The sequence below is a fragment of the Rissa tridactyla genome, chromosome 1, assembly GCF_028500815.1.
Source record: "Rissa tridactyla isolate bRisTri1 chromosome 1, bRisTri1.patW.cur.20221130, whole genome shotgun sequence".
NCBI lineage: Eukaryota > Metazoa > Chordata > Aves > Charadriiformes > Laridae > Rissa > Rissa tridactyla.
The window spans coordinates 36622686-36647906 of record NC_071466.1 but is presented as its reverse complement, the minus strand read 5'-3'; the positions used below and the strand labels follow the sequence as shown (position 1 = coordinate 36647906).

Sequence of the window (25221 nt, the reverse complement as noted above, 5' to 3'; positions counted from 1 at the left end):
CTGCAAACTTACTGAGGGTGCACTCAATCCCCTCATCCAGATCATCGATAAAGATATTAAACAAAACCGGACCCAAAACTGAGCCCTGAGGGACACCACTGGTGACCGGCCACCAAGAGGATTTCACCCCATTAATCACAACTCTCTGGGCACGGCCATCCAGCCAGTTTTTAACCCAGCGAAGAGTACACTTGTCTATGCCATGATTCGCCAGCTTCTCCAGGAGAATGCTGTGGGGGACGGTGTCAAAGGCCCTACTCAGTTTGGTATGACCAGCAAACTTCATCAGGGTACACTTGATCCCATCATCCAGACCCCACTTGTGACAGGTTGACAGTTTGAAAAGGAGCTATTTACCACCACCCCCTGGGTGCAGCCAGTTCCCCACCCACCACACAGACCACTTGCCTAGACTGTAAAGCATCGGTTTCCCTGGGAGGAGGCTGTAAGGAACTCTGTCGAAAGCCTTGGAGAAATCCTGGTAGACGATGTCCACCGCTTGCCCCACGTCAGCTTACTTTGTAGCATGTTGGTTAGTGATAGCCTTGGCTGCAGTGATCACAATATGGTGGAGTTTGGGAATGTACATATATTATTTTATACATATAATATATGTAAAAGATATTAAATTGTATTATATATTATATATTTATATATCACACATATTATATATTATTATACATTATATATAATATATATTATTCTATATTATTATATCTCACATCTTATACATAACATATATATATGTGTTATATAAGTTATATATAACATACACTTACACAAATGGAAGTCGCACAGTGCACAGCAGCCCTAGAGCCCTTGAAAGCCAGTGCTGTCATTTTCTGCAGTATACAATCCTTACTCAAAAACAACAGCTCAACTATATCAGAATGTAATGTGTTCTTCCTATTTAATTTCTATCAATAACCTTTTGAGGTAACACAAGTAACACAAATTTACCAATGTCTGCCTATTGCCATGAAACTTTCAGGGCAAAATTTTAAAAACAAATTGTCTTTCAAATTCTTTTCAGATAATGAAGTGACCTTATTTTCAGAAACACCCAAAGAGTGAAAAAGCTCAACAATTCTTTGATTTCAGAGTTCATTGCTTTAGAAAATCCAGTATTTTGTTTAGATATTGTATGCACTCTAATTTAATCATTTCAGAATACTGTAGTCATATTTTGAGTTTAAAACTTCAATTTATGAAGAAAATTCCTGACCTGCCTATATAAATGCAAACTTATGTAAACATAAACCATATTTCCAGAAACTATTTTTATAGCCTCAAGACTTCAGCAGTTTGAACTCTGCTGAGTATATCAACAATACAAAACAAATGTTGACTGTTTTGAAGCCTGCCACGACATTATATCAAGGGAGCCTAATTACTGATTATAAGTGGAACAGCTGTTTGTTTTCCTCTGTTTCATTGCTTATGTACATACAGCCTGTTTCTGAGCTCTAATGTGTTTGTGAAAGCCAAAATGCAGCCCTAGAAGACAGTACCAATAGTTCCAACCAAAGCCTGGCTGAAGAGTTGCTTCTACTTCTTTGAACCTATATTTATATTGAAAGCTCTCTAATTCCTTTTTCTCTCAAAAGTCAGGAAGCTTCAGAGAGATTCACTGTGTTTTTGCAGAACAGTGGTTCCCAAATACCTAGGTGGGTCTAGTGTTGGTCTGAGAACATCACCATGAAGGACTAATGAGCTTTGCTAAGCCTGTGGCAGCTTTGTGGGATGCATCAATGGCAGCTGTTAGCGTGGAGTACATTGGGGGTGGCTGGGGAATGAATTCTAGCGATACGTGGAACACTGAGAATTTTCTTAAGTGAGTTTCTGCTACAAGATGATTGGGAACGGTACGTTTAGTTAAGGACTTAGAGATGCCTCATTAGACTCCAAAATACTTAACAGGAGCATGAGCATGAAACATTACACAAAAGAAGGTGATTTTCACACACCTGAATGAACAGACCAACACGTGGTTGTAAATTATCTCCAATTCTGTAAAAACAGGTATCAGGAAATATTTAGCTGCAACTTTCTTAGCAAAGTAACTGTCTCTAGAACAGGAAACACTGGAGCTCTTACTATGTTTACCTTACAGAGGGAATCTACACGGATATGCTTTCAAGCTAACAGGATCCTTTCGTTCCGGAAATTAATGGCTTAATAAAGTACTGCTTTTATGTCTAGGTCCATTGAGAAATTGAGTTAAGTAGAAAAGGTGAAGACCCTTATCTTCAAACAGAGTTAACATAGCAACTACATAACTATTATCTTACTGGAGAGGCACAAAAAAATAAAATAAAGGATGGAATTTATTGCTTATTGCTCTGTAATGCTCTGGTACACAAAGTTTCTTAGGTCTCATTATCTTTCCATTTAAAGCAAAGTGTGTAAAGTAGAGGAAAAGAAGTTAGAAGTTAGTAATCATGCAAGTCTGAAGATCACGTGGGAGGCTTTGTTTCAGCCCTTTAGCTCAAATCAAACAGTATGCCATTCTGAGTGCCAACAAACCACTGACTTGAGCTATATACTCTGCATTGACAGCCAGAAAGAAGAAAGATACTCTAAGAAGATTTTACCCTGTAACATGCCCAGTAAGTAGAGAGGCAAACTGTCAGGAGCGAGAAATTCTACAATAGAACTTGAAAATTGCTTTGTGGCTGTGGGAAAACTTCTCAGCCTATTTTTTAAAATAGTTACTTGACATTACTAGTTAAATGACTTAAAATTTTCTGACGATGTGTACTTTCCAAGCCGGTATCCTCTAATATTTAGTTGACTAAGACTGACAGTATAGTAATACTGTTGACTAAAATTAAAAGTTATCAGAAAAAAAATACAATAAAACAAGTAAAACTCTTAACTGTTCCTCCTGGCTCTTTTCATTTCTACTTGTCAACTTGATGAGTCGATGAAATTGGGCTGGGTGTAGACCGACTATAGCTGACCATAAGATGGTGCTAGTGCTACTGCATTGGTAATAAAAATGGCACTGGTAAAGCAAGAAGGAACCACACAAACATGCTACTGGGTAACAGCTTCCTTTTCTCATTATTTTTATGAAAGGCATTTGCTGAGGGTCCAGTAACAAGAACGCATCAGTTCTTGCACAAGTTTCTATAACGGCAGAACATCTTGTAGAAAGGGAGCTCACAGCGGGAAAAGAAAGTGAAAGAGCTACGTTTTCGGCCTAACAAATGTCATTCATGCTTGAGATAGCTGGACACCTCGTAAAAAAAAAATAGATCTAATTTAGAAAAGACTCATCCCTGTTTTCTGTTCTAATGTACTGTGAAATTCATGAAACAGAAATAATTGCAATTGTAGATAGAGACAGCATCTTTCTAGTAAAAAGCAGAGAAGTTCCCCTAAAGCACGCTTGTTCTTTGAAGTGATACCTTCTCCAGTCACGAACAGAAATTAAAGATGGAAATGAGTAGTCCTGAATTTTCCCTCTGTGTTGCAATGGTAATCATACGTATTAGCCAGTACATTAACACTTGTATACACATACGTACACACACACACACACAGAGCATACGTGCATATGTTGTATATTTTCAACATCTGCCTAAATATTCCACAACAGAACATGGCTGTATGGAGACTCTTGAAACTCTGCTCAGCTGGAAGAATTTTCAAAATCAGCCAAGGGCACTACTGTGAACTCAAGGCATCTTCCACCTAGGCTTCATGTTTCTCTTCTGAAGTACAAAGACAATATTTTTTCCCAAGTATTTCAACTTTGGAAAAGTATATGCTTTCCTTAAAAATTAATTTCATTTATTCTACATTTTGAAAGTTGCAGTTAAAAATCAGCAGGAGATAAAGGATTTATTTGCATTTAAATGTACTGGAATTTGGCAAAAATACAAACACTGCAAGACAAAGAGATTGTCTGTAACGATAATTACAGGGGTCACAAATAAGCTTTCTAATTAAGCTATTGTGTCTTTTCTTTCCGCGAAGACATCTATTCAACTTTTCTCGCAGGCCTATGTCTACTTCACAGTGTTTTTCGACACAGCTCCCCCTTGACCCCTCTTTCCCAGCTGAAAATTCATTTTCATCATCAGCTTTGTGAAGTCCTACCTGCACAGGACGACCATCTTCTTGGCCAATCATGTTCCTCCAGTCCTGCAGCGACCGCTGGAGGCTGTCCAGCCCGGTCTCCCAAAGCCTCACACCGCCTCCCATGTCCACGGTAACCAAACCTACTTTGCCCAGTGGTGCCAACAAGGCATCAGCATCCGAGATCTTGGAGAGCCAGGATGTATAAGGAGAGAGAGATTGTGATCTGAAAAACAAGAATTAACGTGATCTTTCTTGAAGCTGCAATTAAAAAGAGGATGAGTATTTCTGTAGTTAAGGTGGCAATTAAATGAAATTACATCCTCATTCTATGAGAGACTATAACTAAGCCCTGCAGACTCACAATTTTATCTGAAACATTCCACCTACTGAAAGCGCATGTGATCGAAAGATACTTGTCAGTATAAAAAGCAGTATAAAAGACCAGGCTGAAGGGGAATGTGTTGCCTAGCCCCCTGCTGTATCTCATCTATCTGAAGAAAATCAGTCTTTACAAAAAACCCACAAAGAATATGAAAAATTTAAAAATGCGTTATAGAAAAATGCAAAACTACAAAAGAAACAGGAGAGAACACGACCTGGGCACTGAGGAAAATACCTTTCCATCAGCTTAATGTAACACCTTTCTCTAGTGCTTTAATAAAAAATGAAGATTTAAAAACTCATTTAAAAACGGCACATCTTTATGCACAGAGAATCTCAGCACTGTTTTAAGCAGTCAACTTGCAGACAAAAATTTACTGCTGAAACAGAGGGCCTAATAGCTATGTAATACAAAGGGGAATTTATATAAAGTAGGAAAGATTATAGATAATAATAGAAAGGTTATTAGATTGTAGCATAGAACTATTCATCCATATGAAAAGTCACTTTATTTATCAGTTCTTAATGAAGTAAATTTTAAAATCTGGACTTCCGCTCAGATTTGCTATAAATAGCTTAAATCCTCATACTAGGTTAATGGTCGTGATGTTAAAGTTTGGCTTTGTAATTTTTGTAATTTCTTGTAAAATCCTAGTATAAAACAAAGTGTGATTCACTACTATTTCTATGTTAATGCCTTACGCTTTTGGATGACTGCGTAAGACGTAGGCCAATGGATCAATTATAAAATGGTAAACAGTCCAAAATTAATTCTCTGTTAATTAAAACATTCCACAGATGATTAATGAGGCAGAATTATTTAAATAAGAATCAATTAATATGGTCAAAACCAACATCTAATGGATAGAATAAAAAAACCATAAGAGTATAAAATTCCTTATGTGTGGGCTTCATACATGTGCTATTTAAACATGCAAAGCTGAGAGACTGCTATTTAAAAGAAAATCCTTTATTATTATTGCGGTGGAAAATGAAAATGTGTAACTAAAATATATGTTTATATCATAAAATATTTGCAAATATGCTCCACAAGGGTGAGAGATTGATGTCAAAAGCATACAGAACCATCCAGAAGCCACATAGCTTGGCTATTCTAATGTATCACGCAAGATACTTGTCTATCATGCAAGATAATTGTGAGGGAATGTATATTTTCCAAAGAGAGAACCAAAACACAGAGAAGCTCAAGTTATTTTCAAGGTGAATTTTATATTGGACCAGAACTTGATTGCTGGTTTCCTAACACCTAGATCTGCCTATCTCTTTAGACCCCCAAAGGCAGAGAAAAAGGAGAAGAAAATAAAGAGCAAAACGAAATGAAAGACAGTGGAGGATAAAGCGGGTGAAGAGGGGGAAAGAGCAAAGGGAATGAAAATCAGAAGGTAAAGCTACCTTTCATATTTACTAATTAATTGCTACATTTTCATTGGTATCACCTAGTAAACAGATAAAAAATGCTGACAAAAATATGCTACGACAGTTGCAGAAATTTACACACTAAGTATGAATTATTCTTACTTTCCACATCAGAAATATTTGCTTATCCTGAAGTAATAATACACACTAAATTCTCTTTGCTCTTCCTGTAAGACAGAGAGGCTGCTCTAATCACTAAAATCAGTTACCTAGGAATAGCAATGTATTTGATTTTCTTTGAGTTAAGATCTGTTACTTCCAAGTATCCAGCCGCTTGTGGAGGAGTGACATCTGAAAATAAACAAACACGTTATTTTTCTGCTTCGTGATTAACTGGTTATTGCATCTGCATTTAATAGATTAAATTTAAACATTTCATTATACAGTACCTGTCAGAAAATGATAAGCTTTCACATTCAACGCAGAAGTATAACTTGCAAATACAGAATTGTTTTACTATCATTATAGTGAGCAACAAGACAGGCACAATTATATAAAGAATAATACATTTGTATAGCAAAAGTCAATATTACACATAAATGTAGCCCTACTCACAAAAGCACTAATCAGGCATTCACGCAGTCCCTAACTCACTGCTTTTACCTGCCACTGACGACGTCAGCTGTATATCTGACTTTAAAAGCATATTGAGGAACACTTCAAAACATTATGCTTGTGATTCCCACTTGCAAATTTCTCAAGAATATTAACCTAAATCTTATTGCCTTAAATTGAACCACTCTTTTTGCAGGTAGAGTCTCAGTATGCAAAGATTTTTTAACTCCATAGTAAATAGCCGTAGACTGTCAGGCATTTAATATTCTGTTTATAGACAGTTTAATGAATACAGCTAATACCAAGTCTAGATTTCCTTCTGAAACATCTCCTTGAAATGAAGGAGAGCCTGATGTTACCTGCAGAAGTGTTGATGCACGCATACAGCACACACAGAAAAGACCAGAACGATCCTCAGTATAAGGGGATCTAATATTCAAACGAGTACGAGGAAAAACGACAGCAGCCCTTTATGCATATCTCCTGTATCTACATAGCTATAGTATGCATATCTACAGTAGGACATCTGTTGACTTCACTCATCTTCATAAAAATGGAAATATCAAACACATCGAGAAGAGGAAAAAAAAGTCTGGAAAAATGCAGGTTTGTGGGCCACAGAGCACTTTTTGTTTCGCTCACATTTTGTTACTGTTTTAAAATGTGCTCTTTCTTTAGGCAGCAATGGAGGATAAGATAAACATTAAAAATTCTGATGAAGATCTAGAACATAGAGCTGATACTGCACTGGAAGGGGTAGAACTGTGGGATAAGAAAAACTAAATTAATAAATTAGAGGGAAAACACAAATTAAACAAATTAAATTATAAAAAGACAAAGGATTGCAGAGAAGGAAGCTGAAGAAAAGGTAATCAAATGTTTAAATGCAACACAGGAACAACTGGCCAGGCCCCAGAACTGCAGTCAAGAATCCTAAGATGAAACATGAACATCAGATCTAAATAAGTGCAGTTTGTTCCTCTTTTGCCGAAGCCTGATGGAGAAGAATAGCTATGCACAGCTCTAGACATCCAACTTTAAGGAAAACATAGGCACACGAAATAGTCTTGGGTGTGAAAAAGAGGTTAGAACAGAAGACAAAAGTAAGGAATTGATTTTGGTTTTTTGTCTAAAAAGAGACTTTTTTTTTTTTTTTGGAAAAACACATGTCCCATAATATCTAAAAGATTCTTACAAAGAGAGCAATATCACCCTGACTGAGTGGAGGTGACATGAAGTATACAGGTTTTTTTACAGCAGAAGAAGCTGGATACTAGGAAAAGCCTTTCTTATACAAGGAGTGAAGCATTGCAACAGGCCAATTGTTCAACAAACACCAGTTAAGAACAATCTAAACATGTGTCATCCTGTCCTAATATAAACAGGTGGACCAGATGATGTGTTGAGGTTATTCCCGTAACTGTGTGTTATACTACATGTCGTTCCAGTTACTGTCACACTAACATAGATACACACTCAGCAACAAACTGTTATTTTATATTCATATATGGAAAGTGCTGAGAATCCCAGTAAATATTTGCTCTCGAGTAGCCCTCATTTCTATAGCTTTGTTTTCAGAATAAACACTAACACTTATTTGCTGGATTCTGCCATCATCCCTTGTCTGAGTTTATATTTTGCAGCCATACGTCTATTTGGCAGTTTGGGGGAAATTATTACTATGTGTCTTTTCAAACACAACTATTAGCCTGGTTTACAGTTCAAATAAAACATAAAGGAAATTACTTCTTTGCTTGTTGTTCCTGGAACAGTTTCAGTAATACATACTGGAGTATACTAGGCTTTGGCTGAGTACTTTGAATTATTAATAGAAATGGAAGGCTGTGTGCCAGAACTGACCAGTTGAGCAAGAAGATGAGAAAGAAAGCCTGACAGATACACAAACGGAAGCAAGAATATGAAACGACTTCTCAAAGGGAACATAAGGATTAGTGCAAGAACTTCAAGGGAATGCCACGTACTCAATTTTTATGCCTTTGCTTCACTACACCATCTCCCAGGAAAGGATACAAAGACTTATGAATGAAGCCTTATACAACTTCTGTAGGTAAGTAACTACAGGTTTCCAATGGAGAAACAGCAGCGCAGAATCGCCAAATATCCAAAGGCCCCCATGACTTATGCAGCACAGTCAGGAACAAGCAACACTGAATCTCCAAGGGACCAAGACTGTTAAGCAGCCAATGTGCATTCAGTTAAATATTCTGTCAGTTAGTGAGATTGAGGGGCAAAGTCCAGAAGAAACAATAGCCCAGCAGAGAGGGCTGCAAATAGTGGATCTCAAATGGGTACAGTAAGGACTAGTACCTTATAATCTCACCTTCCAAGTGAGTACAAGAATCACAGAATTACAGAATCACAGAATGGCAGGGGTTGGAAGGGACCTCTGGAGATCATCTAGTCCAACCCCCCTGCCAGAGCAGGTTGCACAGGAACGCGTCCAGGCGGGTTTGGAATGTCTCCAGAGACGGAGACTCCACCACCTCTCTGGGCATCCTGTTCCAGTGCTCTGCCACCCTCAAAGTCAAGAAGCTCCTCTTCACGTTTAGGTGGAACTTCCTATGCTCAAGTTTGTGCCCATTACCTCTTGTCCCATCACTGGGCACCACTGAAAAGAGCCTGGGCCCATCCTCCTGACACCCACCCTTTAAGTATTTATAATCGTTGATAAGATCCTGCCTCAGCCGTCCTTTTTCCAGACTGCAGAGACCCAAATCCCTCAGTCTTTCTTCATAAGAGAGGTGTTCCAGCCCCCTAATCATCTTTGTAGCCCTTGGTTGTACCCTCTCCAGCAGTTCCCTGTCCCTCTTGAACCAGGGAGCCCAGAACTGGACACAGTACTCCAGGTGCGGTCTCACCAAGGAAGAGTAGAGGGGGAGGATGACCTCCCTCCACCTGCTGGCCACACTCTTCTTGATGTAACCCAGGATGCCATTGGCCTTCTTGGCCACAAGGGCACATTGCTGGCTCATGGTCATCCTATCGCCCACCAGGACTCCCAGGTCTCTTTCCACAGAGCTGCTCTCCAGCAGGTCAGCCCCCAACCTGTACTGGTGCATGGGGTTATTCCTCCCCAGGTGCAGCACCCTACACTTGCCCTTGTTGAATTTCATGAGGTTCCTCTCTGCCCAACTCTCCAACCTGTCCAGGTCTCTCTGTATGGCGGCACAGCCTTCCGGTGTGTCAGCCACCCCACCCAGCTTTGTGTCATCAGCGAACTTGCTGAGGGTGCACTCTATCCCCTCATCCAGGTCGTTGATGAATATATTGAAGAGGACTGGACCCAGTGCTGACCCCTGGGGAACACCACTTGTCACTGACCTCCAACTAGACCGTGCCCCTAATCACGACCCTCTGAATGCGTGTCTCTTTTCTTCTGTCTTCCCATTTTCACTTGGAAAGATTTTGGATTCATGCCACAACAATGGCAATGCTAGGTCCTTCTAATCCAGTATTCTGTCTCCAAGAGATGTTAGATGCTTGAAAGACAAGCACACCTCGTATTTTCCTCAAGTCACCAATCAGTTCCAATCTAGGGGCTTCTTAAGCTGAATGTGGTGTCTCTTGTTTTTATTTAGTAACTTTCTATGAGTTTGTCATTTTCCTTTGGATCCCATGTTTCAGCACTCACAACATTCTTTGGGAAGAGGTTTCACAGGTTGGTTCATTGCTTTGTGAAGAACCACCTCTTTTTGTTTGTTTTGATGAAGTTCCAACTAGCTTCATTAGCTAGCCCCTAACTCTGGTACCCAGTGTAAAATTGTTGCTTTTTCCACATCTCCATGCCCTACATGTTCTTATAGAACTCCACCATATGCCCCTTTCCTGATCTTGTCTCCACATGCAGGAGGTTTGGCCAATGTAATCTTGCTCATCCTTGTTGCCCTTTTCTGAACTTATCCCAGTTCAGCATTCTCCCACCTTCAGAAAGAGGAGCAAAACTACACGGTGTTAAGGACACATGGATTTACAGAACAACACAAAGATGTTATCTGTTTTTCTCTGTTTCTTCCCTAGTAATTCTTAACATTTCATTTGCTTTTTTGACTGCTACTGAGCTTTGGACTGATATTTTAATGAAATGCTATCATAACCCCAAAATCATGCTCTTGAGATGTACTGACCAGCCCCACCATTTTAGACATAGAATTTGGACTCTGCTCTTTCTTTCTTCCTTCATGTACGCTATATTTATCTATACTGAATTTCATCTGCCATTTCTATTGCAGTCAGCATTGTAGTCCTCCTGTAATCCTTCATGGTGAATCCTTTCTACCATGAATAATAACCAGTATCATTAGCAAACACTGCCACCTCACTGTTCATTCATTTTTCCATTTTTAACACGACTATGCTGAGTAGCACAGGTCTCTGTAGGACTCCACTTGTAGCTCTTCCTCCACTAGAAGAGTTGACCATTAACTGATAAATGGAAATGTCTGAAGTCCTGAAAAAAGGCTATGGAATAGAAAACGTAGAGTCTTCCTCGGGTCCAATTTAATTGTGTCAGTAAGGTCATATTAAACATGATTCAGATAAGATCAATTTTCGTACTTCATAAATTAAAACATCATTTAGGAAAGAAAAATCAATGATAATGATCTTCAAGAAGGCCTTAAATCATTCAGCTTAAATGGCTATAAAGCACTCTACAAACTATAGCTCATAAAATTTTCTATAAATTTAAAGCTATCAATCACTATTCATGACTATATTTCACCACAGTTGAGGGGAAAAAAAAAAGCTATCTTGTTCAGCTAGAACAACAGATATTAATTAAACTGCTTGGTCAGACAGAAGCCAACTCTCAGACAGATAATTTATTCAGGTCACTGGTATCCATGATTCATGAAGAATGTCCCTTGGTTTTTAATTATATTAATCTAGCATTATAATGTGTTACATACCACAGCAACTTAAAAGATGTTTAGAAGTAACTGTCAGGTTAACTGTTAGGTACCATTTGGAAGCATGGTATCCCTCCCTCACTCCCAAACAAATAAACTAATTTTATCAAAAGCTCAGAAGATTTACCTGCGGAATTTTTATACCATCCACTTCAGGGTTAGGTTTGGGGTTTTTTTTAATGTGAAGGCCTAAAAAAAATTACGCAGTCTGACCCTTCAGCAGTTTATAAAGTATGAGAAGATTACAGCCTGAAGTGGTATACCTAGTTCCAAGATCATCATGCTAACTCTAACCTATTATTAAGTTTAATCTTTTTAAAAGCTAACCTTTTCTTGACAAATATAGGTAACTTCTATTTTCCACCCTGTTTACATCCTTGACTTTGTTTCTTTAGTCAAGTAAATGTTTTATCCTTTTAGTAATAAATAAAAGGATTTCTCTACACAGGTAAGTTAATCTGCGTTAAATGAGGGCAGACACATTAGATCATTTATTTTATAAAAGGGAGTTGATTTGGAATAAAAAATTTATTCTGGGACAGAGAGTTCATATACAGAACAAATCAGGAACAGCTTCTTGTGCTGAATTCAAAAAAATCTACCGTTCTACCATATACAAATATTTTCTGAGGTTTCTCTTTTGATGCTGACCTTTCCTTGGAGATTTCTAGAGGTAATTAATGCAAAACTCACAAAGCCTGTTATTTAGCACTAATTGGTATATTTTCAGTTATCGGCTGAAGAAGCTAAAGACGCAATGATAACATAAAGCTTGGCACGGTAGCACAAATAAGTCTGAGGTCTGTAGTCTATACCTGCTTTATTAGTGTGTAAAAGGAGGATGGTTTTGGGGTATGTGAATGTTGCTCATACAACGCTCTCTTGGACAAGAGAACTAAAAAGCCTGGGCCTCTTCAGTTTGGAGAGAAGGTCGATGTGACTGAAGGTTACAAAGTCACGAAGGTGATGGTTAAGGTGATGCAGAACTGTGATTCACCCAAGCCTGCAATGATAGAACGAGGGGCACTTGATAAACCTCGTAGGAGATCAGTTGATGACAGAGAGTAGTGAACTTCTGAGCTTGCTCTGGAGACACACAAGTTCAAAGAGGGACCAGACAAACTTGTGGACAACAGGTCCATAAAACGAGATTTCAAGGCTGAGGCAGGGATGCCCCCTGCAACATCCCTAATAAAATTACTGCAAATGTTGAGAAAGTATGAAGGGGAAGACGGAGAAGTGGTCAGGCTCACATGCATTCCTGAAATAACCTCTATTGGCCCTGCTGCAGACAGAATACCGAGCGAGATGGACAACAGGTTTGTCTTATCACTGTGCGTCTGCGTGGCACTGAGCAGAGGCTGGAAGTACTGGTGAAGGACGATTGCTGAACTGGAATGATCATATTCCTGTAGCTGGTTCCCAGTGAGGACAGAGGGAGATCCCATCCACTGGGATATTCACAGTGTAGGTAGCCCGTTAATTCCTCAGAAATATAATTCAGCATGTTAATAAGATCCAAATTAATTTTAAAAATGAGTGCAACTAACTCTCAAATGCTTGCTTTGTGATTATTTAAAAACATTTTGGAAAAATTCATGAGTGATTGCAGTTTACAAAACAAAACCAAGTGTGCACAGTTGTTGCAGCACAAGTATATGAACCTCTTACCTTTTGGGTAAATGTCTTTCAAAGGCACATCTCCAGGTGCTAAAATTCTGACTATTTGATTAGAAGCCAATAAAGTCGCACAATTGGTTTGTTTTGCAGCTCCTGTTTTCCTCCGGGCTCCATAATAAAACGGATCAGAAGGAGAAGCACGTTTGTGACTCAGAGAGGAGTTTCTTTTCCAGCTATACACTTCACTAGGAGACTGCAAGAGAGAAGGAGTCTAGTGAACAAAATGTTACTATTATTGAGCCTAAGAACAAGTGTTTCTTGATAAGTTCCACTTCTTATCTAATTTCAAAACAAATGTGGCTACTGTGGTTCACTCTCATGTCACCACATGACAAGGAAAAGACCTGGATTATTTTGTCATTAAAAACTCCTATAGGTGTGAAAAACAACAGACTGCCTACACAAGTTTTAGGAATTGAGACTCTTTGAATATCTGAAGCTGAATCAACATTTTTTTTCATGTTGAACCAGGAACAGAAAGCACCACAAACAGATATTTCAGTAATGAATTCAAAGCTAGACATTAAGGCTGGGATTTGACTCCTGGAACAGAGACATAAATGTAGGTGTCCACATCTGAGCCAGAGTTCTTCGTCTCCCGCTATAGGCAGTAGAGCCTAGAGAATAAATCACCTCATCTTGAAGAAGCCCTCTACGTTTGGTCATCTGAGCATTGCTACTATGAATAAGAGCTCAGATACCTTGTTCCTACTAAACACATACACCATAAACACTGAATCTGAAGTTTTGTCCCACCTGCCTCACATTCACCTTTAGCACCCCCCTCTTTGACGTTCACACAGAGATTTAAAACCATGTATAAGGAAAGACAGGGCCTCAGTCTAAATCAAGGAGAGCAAAACGCTTCATCACCAGTGTTGGTATTGAAGTGTGTAGCATCTTTACTACTCCCTCCTCTAGACTAACTCTTTTTTCCAGCAATAAACTCACATCTATTATAAATGGTACCAAAAGCTAGTACAATCAATCTGGTAATATAAATGCAAATCAAGTAAAACTCAAAAGCTAATTGCAAAGGCAGGGAATGTCTTATTGACAAAAGCTTATTTTGGAATCATTTTGGATTTCAGACTATTTTCTTCAATCATTTGGCTTTCCCAAAATTCAGGTCTGTTAGCAGTTACATTGTCTAATTTGCCCCAATTTATTACGCAAACATGACACAGACTTATTTATTCTGTAAGCACCACCCTTTCTATGTATCATTAGGTAGTAAATATAAATAAATCTAAAGAATTAAACATACTGCTTTTATTTTCCCCGTGTTTACCTCCATTCCTTGCGACAGCCTTAGTCATTACACTGTTAACTTTCACTTTCCTTTCTGGTCCTTTCCTAATTGTGTCACAGGAGTGAGCACAATTACATGCAGTATTTACACTTAACTATATTATTAAATAGTGAAGGGGATGTGTGGTTTTGTTACGATTTTCTGGGTCTTTTTTCTTTTTCTTAAAGCTAGAGTCTTGCTAGCTGCTGCACACTGACCAAAAAGTTCACACTGAACAGTCCAAAATGATACCGACATCCTTGTTCTCGGTGGTTATATTTCATTAAAAATCTATAAAAACACAAGATCTAGAAAATATCCCTCTTGCCAGCACTATTCAGAACTTGCCTACAATGAATTTTATCCGTGCTAGACATTATGGTCTCCAATTTCTTATTTCAAACTCCACTCAAATCCCTCTAGATTAGACTACCCTACCAAACGGTGTACACTACATGAATTTGTCATTTACTGTCATTCCCTTCTTTTTCCATATCATTTGGTAAACAGGTACTTAACTGGTTACAGAACAAGTGAGATCATATTACTTCATTGTATAATAATGCCGAGTATTTACCAAGAGGTCTGGGAAACCAATAACAATAGTAGCGTAATTATGTTCATCTGAGAAAATCCTGTTGGGGGAGCTGATCTTTTGTCCCACAGCTGCACTGAGGTTTTCTGAAGATAGCTGGTCACTCGAAACTGCATGCGGCACACACAGCTCTGACGCTAAACAGGGAAATTAAACAAAACGAACGTCATTAAATCCAGATGTGCAATAGGAAACAATATTAACCGTACGAGCGCTGAGCACTGGTCATTGCTATTACTTTGCGCATAAAATTACTAAAAAGCAGAAGATTTGATTATGCTATACCGTGACACAGAAAAGAAGGCAGGAAATAATGTTATTTTTGCAAAGTTAAGTACTTAAAATCAGGAAATACTAGCTTTGTAGTTGCTTATACCACTTAATTTTGCCCTCTACTGTGCAAATGAGGCAGGAAGCCTATGGAGTAGACCAGCATGTGATCTCATTGAAGATTGTTAGAATGCAAATACAGAAAAAGGCAAAATGTAGGTTTGCACAGGTGTCAACGTGACATTGCTTGGTAGCTGTCTTGCTGTCTTTGCAATTTAAATGATGTTATTTGTAATACATTTTCTGGCAAATAATGGTCTAGTTTTCTTTTTCTTTAAGCTAGGTCAAACTAAATTTTATTCTGTGCAACTGTAACAGCCCTTTACCTTGCCTCAAATTATCAACACAGTCAGAACTCGTTATCTTTAGTTCTGCAGCATACACTGTTTCCACTTCAATGGGCAGACTATCTCCTTTACCTGGCAGCGGGAGAAAATCTTTCCTCCCTCAAAGGATGAATGGGCTACTGGTTTGGGTCAGTGGCAAACCCACACTGGTCTACCTTTTCTTAGTTCTCCTGCCACAGGTTCTGCCTCAAAGAATGAGAACGGTCTGAAGATGTTACATTCGGGGTCTGCTGGATGATTTGGAAAAAAGTGGAGAGGGGATATGATAACTTCTGAGATTGGAAGAGAAGAAATAAGATAACAAAGGATAAAAATAGCACAAAAAGCATGCAGCTATAAACTGTTCACAAATACTTTGGGACTGGAAATTATAATAACGTTTCTACCCATCTGAGGAATGATACGCTATAATGGTTTCTAAATAAGGGAATAAGAGGAAGGAAACTACTGTGCTCTGATGGAGCTTGATAAGTTGATAGAGTAAACTGTACAAGAGATAAAAAGGATCCTAGACATTTAAGCTGCGGCTAGAGTCTTTGGTATCCAATTTGTTGCTGTTTGTGTAAAATAAGCTCCATTTGTTATTTGTCAATCACATTTGCTTGTATCATATTTACACTGTGTTAATCTCATTCTTCATACTTATGCTAGCCACAAGGACCAGGATGAAACTTTTTTTCTCTTTAACAGATATAAAACGGTTTCTCTATTTTTTCCCCCTCTCTGTCTGAGACACACTGGCAACAGGCCAAAGCCTATAAAGTGTTAGGTGGGATGCACATGTACTTCCACTGCTATCAAACCATGTCGACTAAAGATTTTGTGCACCGTGGTCAAATGCTCAGGGTTGAAAATGTCATCAGATCTGAAGACAGGCAGATCTTGAAGCCAGGCAGAATGATGACCGTTGGAGATTTCTGCCACCTTCTGTAGATAAGGCATGCCTCAATGCCTAGCACCATCTGGGAATTTTACCGGACAAATTGCCCCCGTCTTCTAACACAGGTGTGATGGCCTCAATGGCCTTCTGAACACTATCTGCAGAACTTTAGAAACTGTAACTTCTGTTCTGTTCTAACACTAGGTCTTTTGTATTTTTATGTGTTGGGAAATGTCTTCTAGCTCATCTGAGAGTGCGTAACAGACCTGCAGCAGCGTACAGGCTGGACTCATCGACGTATTTGGTCCCTTCTATTCCTATGTTCTAATTCCTGCCTAGTCATCTTTTTTCCTTTTCCATTCTGTATGCTTGTACGTTTCCTGAAAGTCCGTGACTTAGGGCCTTAAATGTTACGATGAAACAAAGATGATTTATTCAAACAACCTGAAGTCTGAGCATGGAATTTGCCATGCTTTGTGAAAAGTTATTATTAACCAAACATGATAAGGTGAGGACAAAAAGAGAATCAAAAGAGAAGGTTACTCAGACCTTTAAAGTGAAAGAGCCTTGTTTGTGCAGCTGCAAACACAGAAATGATTTAAAAAAAAAAAAAGGAAAGAAAAAAAGAAAAAAAGAATAAGCCAAGGTTGCATTCAATACCCGTTGTTAAGCCAAATCCCATGTCAGCTGGCTCTTCACTCAATGCATACAGCTGGCAAACCTCACTGTCTTCAGCTTCCATATGGGCACGCTTGGTCAAAAGAAATTTCCTGTAAAGGATACACACTTATAATAATTCCTGATTAAGCTTGTAACTCTAAACAAGGACTTTCATCTTCCGAAACAGCAAAAACATTCAATACTTATATAAACAAGGTTATCAACACCTTTTGCTGAAACTAAATACGATCTACCAAACATCTGTGAGACAGAGAGGGTAAGCCAGCAAGTGGCAGATTTGTCTTCTGGTAACTATTTACACACTTTTATTTGCTGTGCATTTATAAAAAGTAATATTTCTTTCATGTGACCATGAAAGTAAAGCAAGCAGGCACTAAGTCTGGACGATGTGGCTGTATTTCCAAAGCTAGGTCCACCAACATCCTCATTTCTAAAGATCAATACCACCTCAGTAAAGACAGTATTAGCAGGCATATAATCAAAGCTAGTCTAGGTTTTCAGAGGCATGAATTTAGGCAGGCACATCCTGTTCATTTCCTACTCTAAAAGCCTACCTGCACTTTCAGCAGAGCAAATCTGCATCTTAAACACCAACTGTTTAAATCTAGCCAGTCTCAAAAACCGAAAAAACAACTCTGACACCAGGAATGAAATTCCTGAACATAAAACAAACACAAACAAGAAATGCTGGCATCAAGAAGACTAGGAATAACTAACTGATTTGTTTCATTTTCCACCAAGAGCCACCGGTCTTCAGCCGCCAGGAAAACAGATTTCAGATTGATCGGAAGTGAGATGGTATGAGTTTGACCCTCTAACACATCCAGTACAATAAGGCGGTTTCTGTAAAATTTGAAGCCAAGAAAAGAATAATCAGACAGGGATGTACACAAGGAGATCTGTTATAAATCAATATAATACAAGGATATAATTTACTCTCACCCTGCTTCCTTGTAGAACACCAGCCAGTTTTTGTGTGAAAACTCTCGGCACATTTTGTAGTTGCTCTGTATAAAAATATGCCATACAGCAATTAGCGTTTATTAGATTTGTCCCAGTGAGTTTCCCTGGCTCCCCTGAAAGGGTACTACATTTTTCCTTTATTTAGAACAATCCACAGCATATATTACCTCTCAAAATGCTATTTAGTCTGCCTTGTCCCAAGTCACATAATTGCATCACAATTGAGTTCATTATTTTGGACATAATCCCTTGTAACAAAATGTCCCCTTATTCCCATTTCTAGTTCCACAGAGGGATATTTTAAAGATACATATCCTCAGACAACAGAACTTATTATATTTTTCATATCATGTGTAAAGCATTTAAATAGACATAAAAGTAAACAATTAAGGCTGTAAAAACAGAAAGATAAATGATCCCAAGGCAGTTTTTCCAATATTGAGCTTTGATTTTAAAAAAAGGACTTAGTATGATAGAGGCAGGTTCTATTCCTCACCATCTCTTCTTTGCTGCTCCACCAAGATGTTCTCTTAGGAGACTCTTGAGCATCTGGTAAGAGCAACAGGCGGCGAAGGGCACCGTTGTTTGTATCCAGCAACAACACAACATTGCTCTGTAAATGAAAAGCAGATCCGGGTACATCTCAAGCCCACTTGAGAGACTACAACAAATCTATCTGAAGCGCTTTTGCAACTCTAGGACATTTTGAAAAGATGATCTAGACTTTGTTGGAAAACGTAGGCTGAACCTTCTTGGTTCATTTCAAAGCTCATGGAGAAATTTAATGGTAGAGGTTAAGTACATGCAAAAAGGGCTGGAATGATATTTCAGTTTTTCCATAATGTTTTATCTATGCATCTCACATTCACTTCTGCATAGGCTCTAGGAAATAGCATGGTTTACATGTCTAAGCTGTAGTCAGCTACATGTGAAAGACATACCAGTTTTATTCTGTCAAGTCACTAAAATACTTCATTTCAATTTTTATGTTTTCTCAGCATTCTTCTAAAGTACCCATTGCTTAAGTTACACCAAAGGTGCAAAACTGCCGAGAGAAGAAATGACTTAGTATGTTCTCTCCAAGTTCATACTTATGATACTGTGGAGCCCATTAAATATCCCAGTGCGTGACAATCCTTCCGTGACCTGCGCGCTCAGACAGCTTACGGTGTCAGAGGCAGGACAGCTGTTGGAGGACCGCGGGATGACTCGAGGACGGAGGTCAGAAGCAGACAGGATACTGAACAGAGCAGTGCAAGGGTCCTCCACATCTCACATGTGAAAATATGGTATGCTAAATTTTTGAACTTCAGATTTCTCAGTTTGTTACCCAACGCCCCAGGGTCCATGCATGACGTCAAATGATGGGGACGTTTTAAACATTTCTTTTTACAAAGTACTTAACTAAAAATTCAAGAGTGCAATCATTCAGGGCTAACCTTAACCGCCAAAAATGAAATTTAAAAGGTACAAAAGAACAAGTTAATTAGGCCTTGGGTTGAATTTTTTGTTTGCCGTTCAAGGAAATATTAGGTTCTGCAAGGACATTAGGTTCTGCAAAGACTTACTAAAAGTAAACCGTCTACGTACAACATCTGCAATAACGCATGATAGACGTTAAGGGAGTAAAACATAAATTCCCACAAATTCTCCTAAATAAAACAAATACAAACAATCTGAGTCACAGGGGTTTTGTTCTTTTTGGGTACCCTTCATACTTTCACTAGGATTATTTGGAAGAATTAACTTTATTTAATAATGATAGTAATTTGAAGCTAAATATGGTAAAGCATTTGAAATATTACCATGTCATTTGGAGCATTTGGGAATTTCAGCTAGAGTTCAGTACCTCTAAAAAAAGAAGTTTGCTTATGTATTACAAACCAAAATTACAGAAACGCGGTTCAGGAAAAAAAAATAGGGCATTTGCTTTGGATTTTGGTTTTCTGCCATGTTTTATTTATATAATTCTGCAACAGCATCGCTGAACCAAAGCAATGCATTAGCCTTCCACGTGAGATAAAGAACACATATGAATCAATTACATTCCTCCAATTAGCATTAAATTTATGAGAGCAGTTGGTAATATAAAAAGCCTCCCTACTCCACCCCTTTTGATGTTAATGGTTTCCTTCTGTGCTAAGTGACTGATGTATATTCTGTCTGTGTTTAAGAATAGATTTTTGCGTCACTTGCGAACACATCCAAGAGCAGCTTTGGCAACTCTTCAAGTGGGCTGGGAAAAGACGTTGGTGTGCAATTCCGCTGTGTTTGTTCTCGACTGGGAGAAAAGTAACCTTTGGGCGACCTCCCGACCCCGATGTCTGGAATTCCAAACTCTGGACAGATGCAATAACCAATCTCATGAAGTGGCGTGCCTTTATTTTTAGTTACTGCAAAGTTTCCCTTTCCTTACTGCTGTTTTTATTTTAGCCAGCATTTTCCTCTTAAAAGTCCTTAAACCAAACAGGGCTGTGATTTCACTTTGCTGGTATGGGAAGCTGTTCCTGATGGTCTCGCAGACAGAGAGGAGGGTTAGGGGAAGGAATACACACCAATTTCAGAGTGCGACAGTGCAAACAATTCAGTTTAACTCTCTTGTTTTCTTCTCCTTGTACGGCCTCATCGTTTTCTTCTCTTCTGCCCTTGATGCTCGCATCCTGAGCTCGCAAACAGAGGGCCTTGTTAGCTGTCAGCTTCAGATGAGGCTGCTCCTGAGCTTGGCAGGGTAACCCCTCTGCACCTCTCCTTGCCTCCTGTCCCAAAAGCACCTTTTCTATTAGTACCACTCACGGACCTCTTGAGTGAGACACACATAACAATCCTGACATGTAAATATTTGGCACAGATGCACAGATGTAGATATATCATATGGTTCCTTAGGCTCAAAGAAAAAAATCTGTGGAAGAATTTATGGATTTGGGCTCAAACCACCAGGCCTTCAGAGGTGGGAAATGTATGAAAGCAGATTACCGGTGTTCCAATTAATGCGAGCGATGTCTTTCAGATGATTTGGGAGACTTGATGGTACCAGAGATTTCAGGGAACTGAGAACAGCAAATAGAGGTACAAGCTTTGTGCTTACAGAAAAGGAAAGTCTTCACCTTTTCTACAGAAGGTGCACACCTTTAATTTAAGAACACCTTTCCTTTTCTATAAGGTGTGCTTATAGAAAAGGAAAGCCTTACATAAGAAACAACAACAAAAAAGAGAATTTAATAATTTCAACTAGTTTTTGAAGAAAACACACCCTTCCTCCTGAACGGATGCACCAGAATATTATGGGGACTAGAGGCTTCAGGCGTTACTGCTAGTAGGTTGCAGGTCCTTCCATACGCAGGTCCCCACTCGTGTTTCAGGCCAGATCACAAACCATTAAAAAAAGTCTTCTTTTAAAGGATGTTTGCCATCTTCTACGTGCAGTGAGTGAGGTGGATCTCTGTCAGCTTCTGTGCCACAGATTCTCCCACTCCCTTGCTATCTGAGAGCTTTGACGAAGAGCTCCAGCAGCACGTGGGACAAGGAAAAGCACTTCCCTCCCTCCCTACCCCACTTCCTGACCAAGAAAGACAAAAGCAGAGTTAAAGGATGCTGGCAGGACACTGCCTGGGCAAAACTTGTGCTCCCTCAGGCGGACTGTAGGTTACTCTCTCCGTCCAGTTGTAGCCTTTCAACAGTGCAAAATACTTGTACGAAAAAATGGAAGTGTGCAGTTAATTCCCCATGTGCATTTTCCTCCTATAATCCCATATAAAATCATGCATAAAGTTATCAAAATTCTTTTCAGTCTGTATTTGCTCTCCTCCTGAGCAGTAAAAGCAATAGGTGCAGAAAGAAAAAGTGAAGTAGGCAGGCGTGAAGCCTTATAGGAAATAGGGGTATGCCCTGAAGTACTCGTGGGGAGGTCAGGGCTCTTCGAAAAGATGAATGCAATTCCCACCTTACGAGGAAATGACGTGAGATTTCTGAAGAGTCTTTTCAAAGTCTATCAGCTTAGTCTGAACAGAAAGATAGTCAAAACAGGCTGCACTCATCAAGACCAATGGCCACCGCAAGGAACAGAATCATCTACCCTTTCTTCCAAGAAGATGTAAAGGTGGCTTAAAAGCAGATAAATCTCTGGTTTGTGCTATTAAGTTAAATCCCCGAGGAGTTTAGTTTTAGTAAAATTTTATTTAAAAAGACAGGAAGGAATGGTGATTTTTCATTTTATTTCACTGGAGGGCTCTATTGAATCCAGATGGATGTCAGCTGGGAAATAAATCACACAAGCTTATTTGAAGAGCCACAATATCATCATCTCATCCTTTCCAATAAGTTTATCATCTGTTTAAAATTGTTCTTTTTTTATAACTTAATCAGAAACAATTATTCTCCGAAGACCTTTATTAAAACAAAGAATTGTGAAAAATCTTTACCTTTTAGTACTGTCTAATTAATGGATTATATAATTTATGAAATTTCAGCTGTCAAGTGGACTTCTTTATTTAACGAATGCAACTTCTTATTTCTACAGATATTGTTAATACTTCTTGGTCTTTTTGCAAGTACATGTAGACAAACCTTTAAAGCATCACAAACATCATTTACGTTACTTGTTTTTCTTGAAGATCTGCACCCTTAGCACAAGTAGCTAACCCTTGGAGCCTGGCCCAAAATACAGATGTGCCACTAATCTACTTGTCTTAATGTGTGAACGCTGCAAATTCTGAGCTTACGGCTGCTAGTGACCTTAGTACACCTGAAGGCAGGCACCTTCACTACACGTCAAGGCTACTTTCGTAGACAATGGAAAGAGAGAGGCACCTCCAGAGGGCAATTCATCATGCTCTACCTTAGCTGGGATGAGCTGCTCTTGCAGAACACCTTTATCCTCGCAACAGATATGGAAGGCACTTGGATGATTAGCTTAGACTATATGCTTACCTACTAACAGCAATAACAATGGATTTCATTTCATACACAGCAATATCCACCTCATTTCAGAGATGCACAAAGGAAGCACATGAGTTTTCCATGGCTCCACTGCAGGAAGAGTTGAGAATAAAACCTAAGCTCTATGTGGAAAAATTAAACTACTTGAGAATCCCTCTTTTGAGTTGGTGGGAACTGAAAACGCAGAGATCCTAACACGTGAGCCCTGACGTAAGGAAGGATAGCAGTGGCTGGGAAGACTACAACGGCAGCATTCCGCAAGACAACCGCACAGGCAATCACCACAAGCAGGTAACTTCAGAATCATATTTCTTCCAGTTGGCATTGCAAAGTGTCCAAGGCAAAACTAAAGAAGGCATAGACAGTTCTACTAAAGGCAGAATAATTGTGTTTCTCCTAAGGCATCAAGCTTAACTGTTGTGTTTCAGACCACAAAGTGGTGTCAACACTTGACAAATGTTCCTGGAACAACAGTATCACAGAGACACTAGTTACGAAATGACTGAAACCTACTTAATACCCCAACTCAATGTAGGAAAGGTTCTTCCTGATCAGAGTCTCTCACCTATTGAAAAATGGGCAGAAGAAATTCAGAACAACAAAAGAAAAAACGAACCCACAAAAATGACCAGATCAAATGCCCATGTCAAACCACTGTGACTGGTAGGTAACATAACAAACTATTATTAATATTAAAAAATGAACAGCAGTAGCACTGTATCAACTGTTGTCTCTTCCCACTCCTGGGCAAAGAAGTTTTGAATTGGAAACGTTCCCATCAGTTCACTGATAGAAATGGAAAGTGCAAAGTACGTGGAAAGTATGCAATACTTGACTTTAAAAAAAGTATTTGAGTCAAACCAACACTGAAGTGTCAGTGGTTCTAAATTTGCATTCCTGATAAGCTACATGTCAAGGCTTACAGAGTCTTCTTTCTAGTTGCGGTACTTCAGATGCTACAGAATGAGAAATATTAAAATTCACAAAACAAATAAAAAATGGTGGCACAAAGCAAACACGAGCAAAATTTTACTTTGTGACTCAGAGAATGTCTCATATACTATTTGAAAAGTAAAACAAGAAGAAGACTGGAGCAGAACTTAAGTTCACAGCATAAACCTGCTTACTTTGTACTTTGCATTTTGCAAACACGCTGCTTGACTGAGATTCCTAAACTCAACTTGCTCTCTCCCTTTCTCCTCTAAGGCCATCAGTAAGAGAAATAAGATAAGCAGGTAGAAGTCAGCTTCAAGAATGCAGAAGGACACTGTCCAGCTAAAAGTGCAAGAGGAAAATCTCCACATAAAAACTAAAGTTGAAGGCAACTCCCACAGTAGGAAAAAAGAGAATATTCAGAAGGGGGTAGGCTTGTGCAAGCTATTTCATCTATAGAGGTAGACTCCTCATCAATCCTACTTTCATGATACTACTTTGCTCATCACTAAACATTTAGCTGCATTTTAATTTTTTTTTACCTCCTCTTCATGCAGAACCACTTGACCTTTGAGTGGATTTCCCAGCGGTGCCACAGTCACAAAAGGTTGCCAGACATTTCCGACGGTTCTTGGGAAGAGGTCATAAAGATCCACAAAGTATCCACTCTTACTAGAAACATTCATGAAGTACAAGGAAACAGGATTGCACGTAGTAACGTAAAGAATATTTTCAGCTTCCTCTTCTGGAATAAGAAAATAAAATTAACGAAAGGCTACTGACATCATGCATTACTCTTCTGGAAATACATATGTCATAAACTTGGCAGCTGATATAGCAAACCTTACAGCAAAATTACCACCGCTGACACAGGAAAACAAAGAGAGAAATGGTATCTTGATACTAACTAAACATTAACAGACAGAATCTTGCTACAACACTTTTAACTCTTGAAACAAGTAGTCCAAGGCACATTAGTGTAGATATGACTGTAGTGCCTGCCAGCTGCTAATATACACAAAATCTGTCCAGATGTTTTTGTTTATAAACTTGGTTCTCCCTCCTTCTCTATCTTATCCTCCCTTTCAATTAATATATTTAATACTTAAACATGGGATAAATGTGAACTTCGTATGGAACTTTTCACACATAGCATCTTCCTGACTGATTTCAGACAATTCTTAACATCAATCCAA

The 25221-nt window shown here is 38.9% G+C and overlaps 1 protein-coding gene across 1 annotated transcript in view; it reads right to left on the bottom strand.

Annotated features, from left to right (window-relative positions):
* VWA8 (von Willebrand factor A domain containing 8) overlaps window positions 1-25221 on the bottom strand; it is a 196884-nt gene that overhangs the window by 44448 nt on the left and 127215 nt on the right. Inside the window, exons 29-37 of the mRNA XM_054190234.1 lie at window positions 24568-24770; window positions 18654-18770; window positions 18137-18201; window positions 17912-18037; window positions 17174-17283; window positions 14939-15093; window positions 13062-13263; window positions 6117-6198; window positions 4108-4312 (exon numbers count right to left, since the gene is read on the bottom strand). Coding sequence (XP_054046209.1) covers window positions 4108-4312; window positions 6117-6198; window positions 13062-13263; window positions 14939-15093; window positions 17174-17283; window positions 17912-18037; window positions 18137-18201; window positions 18654-18770; window positions 24568-24770 — 1265 coding nt within the window. The remainder of the gene's footprint in view (window positions 1-4107; window positions 4313-6116; window positions 6199-13061; window positions 13264-14938; window positions 15094-17173; window positions 17284-17911; window positions 18038-18136; window positions 18202-18653; window positions 18771-24567; window positions 24771-25221) is intronic.